Genomic DNA, 13,444 nt, shown 5'->3' on the forward strand with positions numbered 1-13,444 from the left:
TTAGACATACGTACGTCCGATTCTATCCAACCTTAAGGCAAGCAGGGGGTTGGACTAGAAGACCTCCAAGGTCCCTTTGCCACCTATTATTCTCTGTTCTGTGTTAAGGCAATCTTCCTCCAGGGCATCCTCTGTATTATGTCACTCCTAACCAGGATTAACCAAGTTAGGGGTAACATAATCACTCCTAACAAAAACAATCCTAACCAGGATTGTTTTTGAGAGGATGATAGCTTCTTTGGGGTTATTTGTATGAATCTTGGAAAAGCATAAAACTGATTTTGAAAAAAGATGATAGTTAGACTGGACAGCTCTCTGACTGAATGTTTTAATGTGGGTTCCTACTGAGCAGGGGTTGGTCTGGATGGCCTCAAGGACCCCCCTCCAACATTTTGATACTAAGAGTCTCTCCCTCTTTCCCTCTGCCATGCTCCTAACTGTATCTCTCAAGGCTGTTATTTCCAGTTTTAAAATGCAAAGCATATGATTAGACCCATATGTTTAATGCAACTTTTTCCAATTAGCATCCAGATTCATATGTTGACCTTTGACTTCAGCTAATCACTTTGCTGCTGGCTGGGAATTTGTAATCGCAGCATATCCAGAAGACAGGGAAGGGTGCTTTAAGATACAGGTAGTCCTCAACTTACAACAGTTCATTTAGTGACCAGTCAAAGTTACAAAGGCATTAAAAAAAGTGACGTATGGCCGTTTTTTCCACACTTAGGACCTTTGCAACCTCCCCATGGCCATGTGATCCAACTTCAGACGCTTGGCAACTGACTCATATTTATGACGGTTGCAGTGTCCTGGGGCCACGTGATCCCCTTTTGTGACCTTCTGTCAAGCAAAGTCAACAGGGAAGCCTTATTCACTTATCAACCGTGTCACTAACTTAATAGCTGCAGGGATTCAATTAACAACCTTTGCTAACCTGTTGTAAGAAAAGTTGTAAAATGGGGCAAAATTAACAAATGTCTCACTTAGCACCCAGAAATGTAAGTCGAGGACTATTTGTATTATTCATTTAAGATTAAGATTAACAATGGTTATTTAAGATTCAGATTATTTAAGTTACCGTTGTTAATCTTCAATCAAGAGATATATGCTTGCAATCACCATAGCATGCAGTTGTAAATCATCTTAAAGAATACTGTAAGCTACAAACTGTTAGCTAAAGTTGCACTTTTTAAGATTCTACCCAGGTAGGAAAGTAGTAATGACTAAAGCAATGTCTAATCAGCAATTTATCCAGTTGATTTCAGGGCTTTTAGATTGCAAAGCAACCCAGATCCACTGTCCTGGGGAGATTTTGCTTCCTGAAAATAATTCCTCTTGAATATTGGGCTACTTACTTTCAGGTGAAGAAGTCATTCCCAACCTCTCCCGAGTTCCTTTGCCTTCACAAGGTGACCCCTCTTACCTGTCATAAGGTACTTTACTTACACAAAAGCTACTGATTAGCAAAGAAGGGCCCCTCTGTGGAAGGATTTAGATGTTTAAAGGTGGGGAAATGCCCTTTCAACCGTCTGCAGAATTCTAGTGTTGGCCCAAGTAGCCAGTAGGACATTTTAAGCATATGGTTGAAAATGTTGTCCTAGCACAATCTCAGGTTTGGGGAGAAGATTCCAACTTTTAAGGGCACAGTTTTTCTTCTCTCATCTGTCAGCCTGAAAGTCAGCTAGTTGGACTTCATTAATATATGGAAGAGGGACCACTTGGAAAGTCCATGTTGTAGGCTAGGCTGGGAAGTTTTTTTGGGGGAAAGGCAATTACATGCTACTTCCCTGTTGGAAGTGTGGAACTGACAATTCCCTGAGGAGATGACCCAGAGCTGACTTAGAACAGGGCTTTTCAACCAGTGGTACGGATACCACTGGTTGGCACATTGGCACCTGGCAGGTGGTACACGACCATCCTAGAAAAGTGGTAGCGGGGGAGGGGAATGAGCTGAACCGGTGGCAACACCGCACAAGCCTGAGTGAGAGACAGCTGGAGCTGCAGGGCTGTCAGGGCTCAGCGGAAGCACCAGGATCAGCGCCAGGCTCCAGCTGGAGCTTGGCGCTGATCCTGGTGCTTCCGCTGAGCCCTGAAGAAGCGCCGATCAGCTGGAATGTTGCAGCATCTCCAGGGTCTTGTGATTTACATTCAGATGCCTGGCAACTGATTCATATTTATGATGGTCACAGTGTCCCAGGGTAATGTGAAGTGACCAAACCTGCTGCCACCACCCAGCAGATGGGGGGAATAAAAACCAAACACCCCCCACCCCACCCCCGCTGCCAATCCTCAACAGAAAGGCCTCACAACAATGAAAACCTCGGACAGGAGGAAGAGCGCCGCCGGGTGGGCAGGTGTCTTGCTCAGTTGTGGCTTTGGGGGCACTTTTTTCAGTGCCATTGTAACTTCGAACAGTCATTAAGTGAACTGTTGTAAGTTGAGGACTACCTGTACTTTACCACCTTTTTCCTTTTTTTTTTTTTTTTTGGTCATCAAGTTTTTGATACCTTGCTAGGCGACTGGTGATACTCGGATATTGCCATATCCTAAAAGTGGTACAATGGGTGAAAAGGTTGAAAAGCCCTGACTTAGAGAAGATTAAACAGGTAGCATTCAACCAGATGTCTATCCTTTTATTGCCCTGGCCTCTATAAGGAAAAGGAAGAGGAGCTTTATCACGAGAATTATCCTGGTGGAACCAGGTTTCTAAAAGTTGACACTTTTAAACTTAGATTTCATGAGCTCCATTTTTTTTCCTGCCTCTTTGCTGGTTCTAATCCACCTTCCAGATCTAGAACAAGAAGCTAAATAGATTGGTGTTTCTAGTTGGGGGGTCTTGATTTTTCTCTTTTTCCCCTTTCTTTTTTTATTTTTTATTTTATAACAAGTTTTTATTGGTTTTCCAGTTTGACATTTAAGTATTTGGAAAACAGCGTGGTGATTGGTTATCCGGAATTTAAATACTATGGATATTAAAGGTTAAATTGGAATATTCTAATTAAAAATTAAAAATTAGGTCAAATTTAAATACAGGATATGGATATGGATAAGCAAAAATATAAGGATAAATGTTTTAACTGAGATTGTTATAACTAGAAATATGTTAGCTTAAATATGATACAGTAAATGTTAAGGGGAAATAGAGAAGGGATTTTTTGATGATGTAACCTGAGATATGTACTAAAGATTTTGTTATTGTATTATTGACTACCCTTTTTTCCCTTTCCAGGTGCTTGACAATTCCTTTGACTGTAACAGCCCAGAAGTTTAGCCAAACATTTCGTCTTCCTGTTCTGGTCTTTTCCCATCCAAGTTGCTGGCTTGCCTTGACGGAGTCTTGACCACTTGCTTTGATCCAGTGTTGACTGTGCTTTGAAGGACAATAAAATGTACCAGAGTTTGGCACTTGCTCCAAATCCTGGCCAGTCCGCCTACCCCCATGATTCCAGCAATTTTCTGCACTCCCCAGCAAGTCCGGCGGTGTACGTCCCCACCAGTCGAGTTTCCTCCATGCTCCAAAGCCTACCCTACCTGCAAAGCTGTGATCCCACCCACCAAGGCCATCCTCTGGGTGGCCACCCGGGGTGGGGTCAGCCAGCCAGCGCTGAGGCTTCCCACTTCAATGCTGGCAGCCCTCACCCACCGTCCAGTTTTTCCTACACCCACAGCCCTCCTGGGGGAAGCACTGCTGGTCGAGACGGGGGCTACCAAAGTCCACTGTTGCTGGGCGCTGGAGGGCGTGACCAGTACGGCAACACTCTGATGCGCTCTGTCAATGGATCCTACTCCAGCCCGTACCCCGGTGCTTATGTGAACCCAGCGGAGATGCCTCCATCTTGGCCCGCCAGCCATTTTGAGAGCAGCGTTTTGCATAGCCTCCAGACACGACAAGGAGCCTTGCCTGGCCGGAGATCCACGTTCGGTATGTAGCATTTATTTATTTTTCTATTTGTATCCTGCCTTTGTTATTTTTACAAATAGCCTAGCGGCGAATATAGCCAATGCACCTTCCTCCTCCTATTTTCCCCACAATAACAACAACCCTGTGAGGTGGGCTGGGCTAAGAAAGAGGGACTGGTCCAAAGTACTGAGCCAGCTTTCATGTCTAAGGTGAGACTAGAATTCACAGTCTCCTGGTGCTTGGCCCAAAGTCATCCAGCTGCTTTCATGCCTACGGTTGTGAAGGCATGAATTCACAGTCTCCTGGTGTTTGGCTCAAATCACCCAGCCGGCATTCACAGTTAAGATAGGACTCAAACTCATGATCTCCTGCCTGGTGCCTTAACCACTAGACCAGGGGTAGGCAGCCTTGGCTCTTTTATGACTTGTGGACTTCAACTCCCAGAATTCCTGAGCCAGCCATGCTGAGGTGAAAGAGTGAGGTTTCCAAGCTGAGCCATGGTGGCTCAGGAATTCTGGGAGTTGAAGTCCATGAGTCATAAAAGAGCCAAGTGACTAGACCAGGGGTAGTCAACCTTGGCTCTTTTATGACTCGTGGACTTCAACTCCCAAAATTCCTGAGCCAACTAAGCTGGCTCAGGAATTCTGGGAATTGAAGTCCACGAGTCATAAAAGAGCCAAGGTTGCCTACCCCTGGACTAGACCAAACTGGCTCTCCTATCCCCAATTGTGGCAATGCCTCCTGTAATGATTTGCCATCGGTGATTTAGGTCTAAAGAATGGTGTGACAGTAAAGCTTTTTCTGGTAGCCTCTCTTGTAAATCGTGCCATAGTCAGCATTCACAGGGGGCAGTGAGAAGGGTAAGTTAGATTCAGCCAAGAGCTGAAAATGTTTAGGGTTGCCAGGTCTGCTTCCAAAAAATAGTGGACAAGCGGGGAAGGGGGTTAAGTAGTAAAAAAAGTAGACTGTACAGCTTTAGATTATGTACCATTTCATCATAAAGCTTTTAAATAAAAAAAATGTCCACTATTTTGTGAAAAAAAATAGTGAACATAATGTGAAAAAAGTGGACTGTCCACTCAAATAGTGGACACCTGGCAACCCTAAAAATGTTGGATCAATAATTCTGTGCTGGGAAAAGGAAGATCTAGTTCAGAGCAACATCTGTGTTTCACGTGGAAATCCACATTGGGGTAGCTTATCATGATTTTCCTAAAGGGAAAAACTTGTGGAAACAATCTGGGTACAATTGTATTGCTAGTAGAGAACAGACGTATTGAGGGCTAAGTGGTATAGGGTCTCCTGCTCCTGCTTGAGTAGGGGGTTAGACTAGAAGACCTCCAAGATCCCTTCCAGCTCTTAGTTAGTCTGATTGACTGAAATCCTTGTTACAGAGTCAAGTGTTTATCAATTACTTGCAAAAAAGCCTTTTGACTAGAGCCTTTTGGCATCTGGTTGATGTTTTGGAATCTTCTCAGGCACTTAAGTTAATTTAACAAAAGCTCCAAGGTGTGTTTGCCCAGTTTTGTGCTTTATTCAGAAATGGTTTCAAATCTATTGTCTGAATAGTGGCATTACAAAAGGATGAGTTACAACATAAAATATTAATTAAAAGATGGGGAGTCTGGTGGGGGGATAAAATCTAGTTACTCTGTGGAAAAAATGGGCTGCCAATAAATTTAATAAATCATAATAATTGCCAGAACCTTATGTTCCACAATCTTTATCAAAAGCTGCTTGAAGATAAGAAAGTAATTTCTATAACAACTGTAAAGAAAAGTTCTGGCTTGTTCTAATATCAATTGTATAGTGGGATACAGTTCTAGCAGTTAAATTCTGTTATTCTTAGTGTGAAAGTCACTATACAAAAATGGCTGGATGACCTTGAATGTTAACAAAACATTTGCTTAAAATAAGAGCTTAGATAGAAAAGATACTTGCAAACTTGATTTGTAGATTGTGCTAAGCAGTGAGATGTTTAGCAGACAAGAATGACTGGGTTCACACCAAGCAAACAGACAATATTATTTATTTAGCAAATGTGGGAATCTGATTGTCGATATAGCCCAGTATTTCTCACTTGTTAAGTATGGATCAATTGTGTCTGATTCTTCTTTTTTTTTAGAGAATTTTATTGATTTTCTAATTTTACATTTAAATATTTGAAAAGCAACGTGGCAGCTGAGTTGATCAATAATTCAACAACATACAAGTGTATTTAGTACAGATCTCAGAGTATTACATTAAAAATTTCCTCTCTTTTGCCCTTGGTATTTACTGTCTCATATTTAAACTGATATAATTCTTATTACATCGACCACATAAAAATAATTTTCTTACATTTATCAATAATTTTTAATCTATACATATCCCAGTTACTTTAACATTTGATCCTTTTAGACAATCAGTGTCCTAATTAGTTTTTCCCAATTTTTAGTTTCCCATCAATAATCGAATTCAACGTGTCTGATTCTATGTCCATTAGGAATTTTTGATTTTTCTGAGTAACTTCCATGCCAGTGTCCCAGAGGTGCTTTTTCCCCCCAAAAGACAACTGGACTTCTTTGGAGTTTGGTTTTTTTGGGAAAACATTTTGCTTCTCATAGAAGAAGCTTCTCCAGTTCACTAAAGATGAGAAGCAAAATGTTTTCAAAGAAAAAAAACCCAAGAAAGTGCAGTTGCTTTTTGCAAAAAAAAAAAAGCACCTTTGGGATAACCATGACTTGGATGATTGAGACTCTTTTTTATATATATAAAAAGTTTTATTGGTTTTTTCCATTTTTTTCCAGCTTAGGACACAACGTGGTGGTCAGGGTGTCAAGTCATTCAAAGACAAAATCATACAAGTATAGCTCAAATTAATTATCAAAAATTTCCTCTCCGTTTCCTAAATATAATATTGCTTATTAAAATTAATAACAGTTTTAGGTAAAGTTCAATCAAACCAAAATCATCAATCACATGCGATTATAATCTATAACCTGTTTTTAAGCTTTACTAATTACAGTTGTATGTACCGGTAATTGTATTGATTTGAGACTCTTCATAGACACTTTTCGTGCTGGTGTATTTTTCTGTATCGGAGGAGGTATGCATGTATGTTAGTATCTTTTCATGGATGTGATTTTATGAAGCTACACACCCCAACTTAACAGAAATCACAGAATACTACAATGGTCTGGCCTAAAGAGAGACAGGAAAAGCTAAAAGGTTTTAAGTGTGGGCTGGAAACAGACAGGGTCATTTACAGGAAAGTATTTTGAAGACCTTTTAAAGATGAATTCCAAAGGAAGACCAAGTACCCATTAATTAGTTTCTATGCAAAGTGTCCTTGGCCAGACACAGAAATGTAGAATGCTGAGCTTTATTTTCAGAGTTCCCTTTTTTTAAAGAAGGATCTAAGTTTAGTGCCATTAGTTTGCACATCACATGTTGGACAGATGCTGAAAAAAAACAAGGTGCCACCCAGCCATAATTGAACCAAACATGCATTGACTTGAACACGCCTGACCTGTTGCCAAGTGTACTTTGGAGTTTGTGACTTTGAGAGTTGACCTGGGCATGGTGTGTGCACACATCAGCATGCATACCTCATCAGCATAAAATGCCTTTGGATCTCTCCCCACCCCCTTTGCAGAGCCTGTCAAAAAGCCAGCCCAAGTGGGAAATAAGTTATTTAGATAACATTCAGCTCAGCAAAATGTAAACCTTGGGGAAAGGTTTTATGCCTGAGAAGTTAAAGGAATAACAGAGTTGGAAGGGACCTTGGAGGTCATCTAGTCCAACCCCCTGCTCAGGCAGGAAACCCTATACCATTTCAGACAAATGGCTGTCCAGTCTCTTCTTGAAAACTTCCAGTGTTGGAGCATTCACAGCTTCTGGAGGCAGGTTGTTCCACTGATTAATTGTTCTAACTGTCAGGAAGTTTCTCCTTAGTTCTAGGTTGCTTCTCTCCTTGCTTAGTTTCCACCCGTTGCTTCTTGTCCTGCCTTCAGGCGCTTTGGAGAATAGCTTGACTCCCTCTTCTTTGTGGCAGCCCCTGAGATACTGGAATCTCTTCATTAAACTAGACATACCCAAATACTCAAGGGAATGTAATTCCCTTTTCACCCTCCCCATTTTTTTTCTTTTCATTGCCATCAAAGGGACTAGCACCTTACTCTAAGGTAGTAGAGTTTCTCAACCTTGAAGATGTGTGGACTTCAATTCCCAGACTGGATGGGGAATTCTGGGAGTTGAATTCCAGACAAGATGCCAGGGTTGAGATACACTGCTCTATAAACTTGTTCATCTTCCTACCGGAGTGTTAAATGTTCATCCTTTGGTTTAAGACTCATTCAACTTCAACCCTTTGGGAAAAAAAATGGAAATCATTTCAACTGGTAGGAAAATTCATGGAAGAGAGAGCTGATTGAACAGAGGAGCCCAGTTGTAACTGAAGAGTAAGGCTTAACTCCTATTCTGACACCAGTGTTGAAACATCAATTTAAAAAAAAAAAAAAAATCTGTACATTGAAAATGCTTCTTCCAAAGGCTCGGCTATTTTGATTGCTCCCAATTTTAGTTGAAGCTGAGTTCGTTGTTTTAAAAAATTGAAAATCTAAAAGCCAGTACATACTGTAGTTTGGGGAAGATTTTTCTGCTGACTTGTGGAGAGGGCTGTGCATTTAAAGGACTGGGGGGTTTTGGGGGGGGGCAGACGACAAAATGGGAATAGGGTGGGGAAAAAAACTTATAACGGCCTAGTCTTTTTAACTTTCCCCCCTTCTGCCAGCCTATTCTTAACCCTACTTTTATTCCAAATAAAATTCCCTTGACTTTTCCATTGGAAGGGTGGGGGGGAACTAGCTATAATACCGCTGAGCTTTCTTCGGGGCCCCGATTCCTACACCGAATTTCGGTTCTCCAGGGACTAGTGGCTTGGAGGCATTACTTCACTCCCCTTTTTAAACTTGCAAAGTTTAAAAGCAAACTCGTGGTTAGAGAAGGGACTGTTTTCAGGCGAAAGAGAGGCGAGAAACTCCGGGGGGGGGGTTATTTTTTTTCTCCCTTTTTTTTTTTTTATCCCGCGGGGTTAAAATGAAAGCAGTAAATTAAGAGGTTTTTCTCAACCCCTATTTCGCTGATTATCCATTTTTTTTATGCTGACTTCAGGAGTGACACGGGTTGGCGTTTCAACGAAGGGAGCAGATTTATATAGCCGCTCCGCTATATTTTTTTATTTTTTTTAAAAAAAAAGCAATTTCGGAGAGGGGGAAAAATGAGTTTAGAAGCCAACAGAGCTCCTAAATCACTAAGGGAAAATCTCGTGGTCTATCTTCATCCCCCCCACTACACACACACACACACACACACACACACACACACTCAACACACACACACACACACCAAGCATCGCCCTCCATGGCACCCATCAGCTGAGATCCTGGAAAATCGCGCGGACACGGGACTTTTGGAAGCCGCTCGGCTTTCGGTTCACACGACCTAGAAAGCACGCAAGAAGTTTTCTCCAAACGGGAAAACTCCCCGAAACTTGGCGCGCGGCTAGTCAAAGGGAGCTTGAGTTAATTTGGGGGTGAAGCCCATCACCCCTTTGACGCGGCTTAGCGTTGTTTGTTGTTGATTTGTCGTTGTTTGCTTTCGCAAGACCCCTTTGGAAGAGACCGAGGTCAATTTCTGGGGGTTTGTTGCGGTCTCGGCGCGTCGGATTTGCCCGCATTTTTCGCCCCCTTTCTTGCTCTGTTCTCCTTTATCCGAAACGCGCCGTCGAATTAAAGACGCGTTTCCCATCTCGATTTATTTATTTCACTGACTTTTTTTCGTGCTTTGAAGTCAATGCTGACGCGGAGAGTTTTCAGAACTAGGAGATTTGGGATCTGTGCTTCAAATCCCAGCCGTTTTCAAAACTATGTATTTTTTCCGGGATTTTTTATTATTATTATTATTATTATTATTATTATTATTATTATTATTATTATTATTATTATTATTATTATTTACTCCCAATTTTTTAAAGTTCCGAAGCAGGAAAATATTGCGCTTTTCCGTTATGCATTCTCCGTTTTTTATTTTACTTTTCTCCCAGTCTGCGGGATTGATTCGGACGCCGGATTTGAACGCCTCTTTCGCTAAAAATCCAACGAAATAAAATTGCAGCAGTCTTTCGTCTTTAATAACACGGGCCGCCTAAGTATGGTTGAGTATATAACAGTGCAATTGGCAAAGAATATGCAGTCTGGTGCCCAGTGAATTGGAAGCCGGGACCCTAATCCCAAATTCCCTTAAATGGAAATTAGTTCTATGAAAAACGCATCAGGGTTTTTTTTTCCCTTCCCCTCTTAATTCTTCGGCTGAAATCTCTCTATACTCTTTTATTAGCCCATGTGTATGGTCCTTTAACGATTTTTTGTGGCATACTGACAAAGTTTACATCTTTACAGGATAAATGTAGCATTATTTCTTTTCTTCATTTTATTAAAACGTGCAAAAACAATTTATGTGTCATGAATCCCCCATTTCAAACATCATTTTTCAATTTTCAACCGGCATCAAAATATGGGATATTTGGAAATGTTGTATATTGTATGCTAAAAATTACATAATTACTTTCCCCCAGCATTTTTATTTATCCCTTAAAATGAAAATCCAAAATAAAAATGACGCTGACTTTAACAAGCCTCTTTAAAACAGAAATTAAATAATGGATCCGTTTAAGATAAAGATCATAAGCTTCATCTAAAAACCACATCCCTTGAACTGGGTGATTTAAATCACTTTAAATGTATCACTTAGCAAGTTAAAAGCTGCAGAATAATTATCTTCTAAGCCTGCACATTCTTTTTCTAATGAATGCACACTTGATTTCTTTCATGTGTACTCTTTTCGCTGATTCTTTTTCAAATCTTCCATCCTTAGGGTGGATTCAGGGCATTCAAATAAGAAAAAGCGGTTTTAAAGTTTAGGGGTGGAGCAGATTTAGATGTAAGCAGGCAATAGAAGTGGGTTGTTAGGAAGAAATAATTTGATTAAGAAGAAAAGCGGGCATCCAAGTGAACGACTGGTGAATAAAGGGCATGCCTGAATCACACTACACACAATATAATATTGAATTGTGTGAGTAGTGAGTTAATTCTTTCTTCCCTATTCAAAGTTCACCCTTGAGCAAATATGAGCTTCTGTCTTTAGAAGCTAAGCAGGATCAGTCCTGGTTAGTACTTGGAGGGGTGACAACACGGAAGACTGTAAATTAGACTGGGAAATTGGAAAAAAAATAAAAATCCCAGAGGACAGTGACAAGCTATTTCTATCCCTTTGTTAAGAAAACAACAGGGTTATATCCCTGTAAACTTGACTGGAGGCATTTTTTTTTACTTCTAGCTAGATTGCAAGGGGGTCAAGATTTAGTTTGGGTTTGTTTGATTTCACCCCCCCCCCCCAGACATTTTTATGTTATTTTGTCTTTTTCTGCTACCACCTTCGGTAACGGTAAAGATAAAACATTTGGGATTACCTTGCAAAAATGTTTAATCAAAGCCACGATTACAGAGTCCTGCAAGGAAATCCCAAGATGTGTAGGCTGATGTTAAATAACTTCTATTTATAGAGTTTAAAAAAAATGTTTCTATTTATGGCCCAAACCAGGTTGAAAAGAAAATTAAACCTTGAGGTGTTCACATAGCTTTGGCAGAGTTAATATACAGGTACTCCTTAACTGATGACCACAACTGACCCCAAAATTTCTGTTGCTCAGTGAGACAGCCGTTAAGTGAGTTTTGCCCCATTTTACGACATTTCTTGCCACAGTTCTTAAATGAATCAGTGCAGTTGTTAAGTTAGGAAACACATTTGTTAAGGGAATCTGGCTTTTCCCATTGACTTTGCTCGTCAGAAGGTCGCAAAAGGGGATCACATGACCCCAGGACACTGCGACCGTCATAAATACGAATCGGATGTCACGCATCCAAATTTTGATCATGTGACTGGTCAAAAGTCACTTTTTTTAGTGCTGTGGTAGCTTCCAACGGTCACTAAACAAACTGTTGCAATTCAAGGACTATTTGTAGCCTTTACTGTTCAAGATCTGCCAATTTTTCTTCTTCCAATGTTTCCTACTTTTAAGGCACCCTTTCCAGAACAATAACCGCAAAAACATTTTGAGCAAAAGAGAAAAATCAATGAAATAGCTTCCAAATTTGCTCTGCTCAGGATCTGACTGGATGGCAAATAAACAGGATTTTTTTTTCCTTCGGTGTCTTAGCATCTGTCTTTAAATCTTAAAAAAAACAAAAAAAACAGCATCAGCTGGAAGTAAATCGGGCAATTTTTCACTTTCTTAGTTAAGCAGAATCCAGGGTCAGATGAAAATGTACCATTTTAATTAAAATTAATCTAACCTGTCCCCAGTTAAATTGACTCAATAACCTTTGGGTCATATCATGGATGTTGTTTTAACCAGACAAAGTTGATGCTAGGTTATAGTTCAGGCAGAAAAGAAGCTGTCTCTGAGATAAAATATAAGGAATCCTACTGAAAATAACATCTTCTGTGTCCATATAGGCAGTCCTCTTCTTACGACCGCAATTCAGCCCAAAATTTCTGTTGCTAAGCGAGACAGTTGTTAAGTGGATTTTGTCCCACTTTACGGCCTTTCTTGCCACAGTTGTTAATTCAATCGCTGCAATTGTTAACTTGCAACGCGGTTATTAAGTCAATCCAGCTTCCCCATTTGATTTTGCTTGTCAGAAGGTTTTAAAAGGGGATCACATGACCTTGGAACAAAGCAATGGTCATAAATATGAACCAGTTGCCAAGCAGCTGAATTTTGATCACATGATCATGGGGATGCTGCAAAGGTCGTAACTGTGAAAAACAATCATAAGTCATTTTTTTACAGTGCCCTTGTAATTTTAAACGGTCACTAAATGAACTGTAAGTTGAGGACTTACAACCTACTACCATCTTTTCCTGCTTCCTTTGCCCTTGCTGTACCACAACAACACAAAAAACTGGTGTTACAGAAAATAGTCAGTTGTGGTGACTTACTAGGCAGATGCCTGTTGTCCCATATCTGGATTTTCCAGGTGATTTTAAGGTTGCAAAAGGGGATCGCTTGACCCCCGGGACACTGCAACCGCCATAAATATGAGCCAATTGCCAAGCATCTGAGTTTTGATCAGGTGACCAGGGGGATGCAGCCCGTCATAAGTGAAAAATGGTCATAAGTTGCTTTTTCAGTGCCATTGTAACTTTGAACTGTCCCCAAACCTAGGACTATAGAGAGAGAGATGCATTTTACTCACAATATAAATAACAGAGTGGGGAAACATAGGCTGATGGACAATGTGGACATTTCTTTCCAAAGCCTGCCCTTTTATGTTTAGCATTTATGCTTGTTCCATATCGAGGCTAAGAATACAATCCCAGTTAGTGTCATGTTGGCTGCAGTGCTTCGGCTGATGGACACCCGTCTATCATGGTGAATAGTGGATGTTTATTTCTTTGTTGCATTGTTATCTTGCCTGTTCTCTGGTGCTAGGCTGCATT

At 40.7% G+C, this 13,444-nt stretch overlaps 1 protein-coding gene across 1 annotated transcript in view; it reads left to right on the forward strand.

The window, feature by feature from the left end:
• The first annotated feature begins 3,387 nt into the window (after positions 1 to 3,387).
• The window catches only part of GATA5 (GATA binding protein 5), a 40,242-nt gene continuing 30,185 nt past the window's right edge, over positions 3,388 to 13,444 (forward strand). Inside the window, exon 1 of the mRNA XM_015825550.1 lies at positions 3,388 to 3,922. Coding sequence (XP_015681036.1) covers positions 3,388 to 3,922 — 535 coding nt within the window. The remainder of the gene's footprint in view (positions 3,923 to 13,444) is intronic.

This window comes from Protobothrops mucrosquamatus, unplaced genomic scaffold, assembly GCF_001527695.2.
Source record: "Protobothrops mucrosquamatus isolate PMUCROS unplaced genomic scaffold, P.Mucros_1.0 scaffold2683, whole genome shotgun sequence".
NCBI classification, from domain to species: Eukaryota; Metazoa; Chordata; class Lepidosauria; order Squamata; family Viperidae; genus Protobothrops; species Protobothrops mucrosquamatus.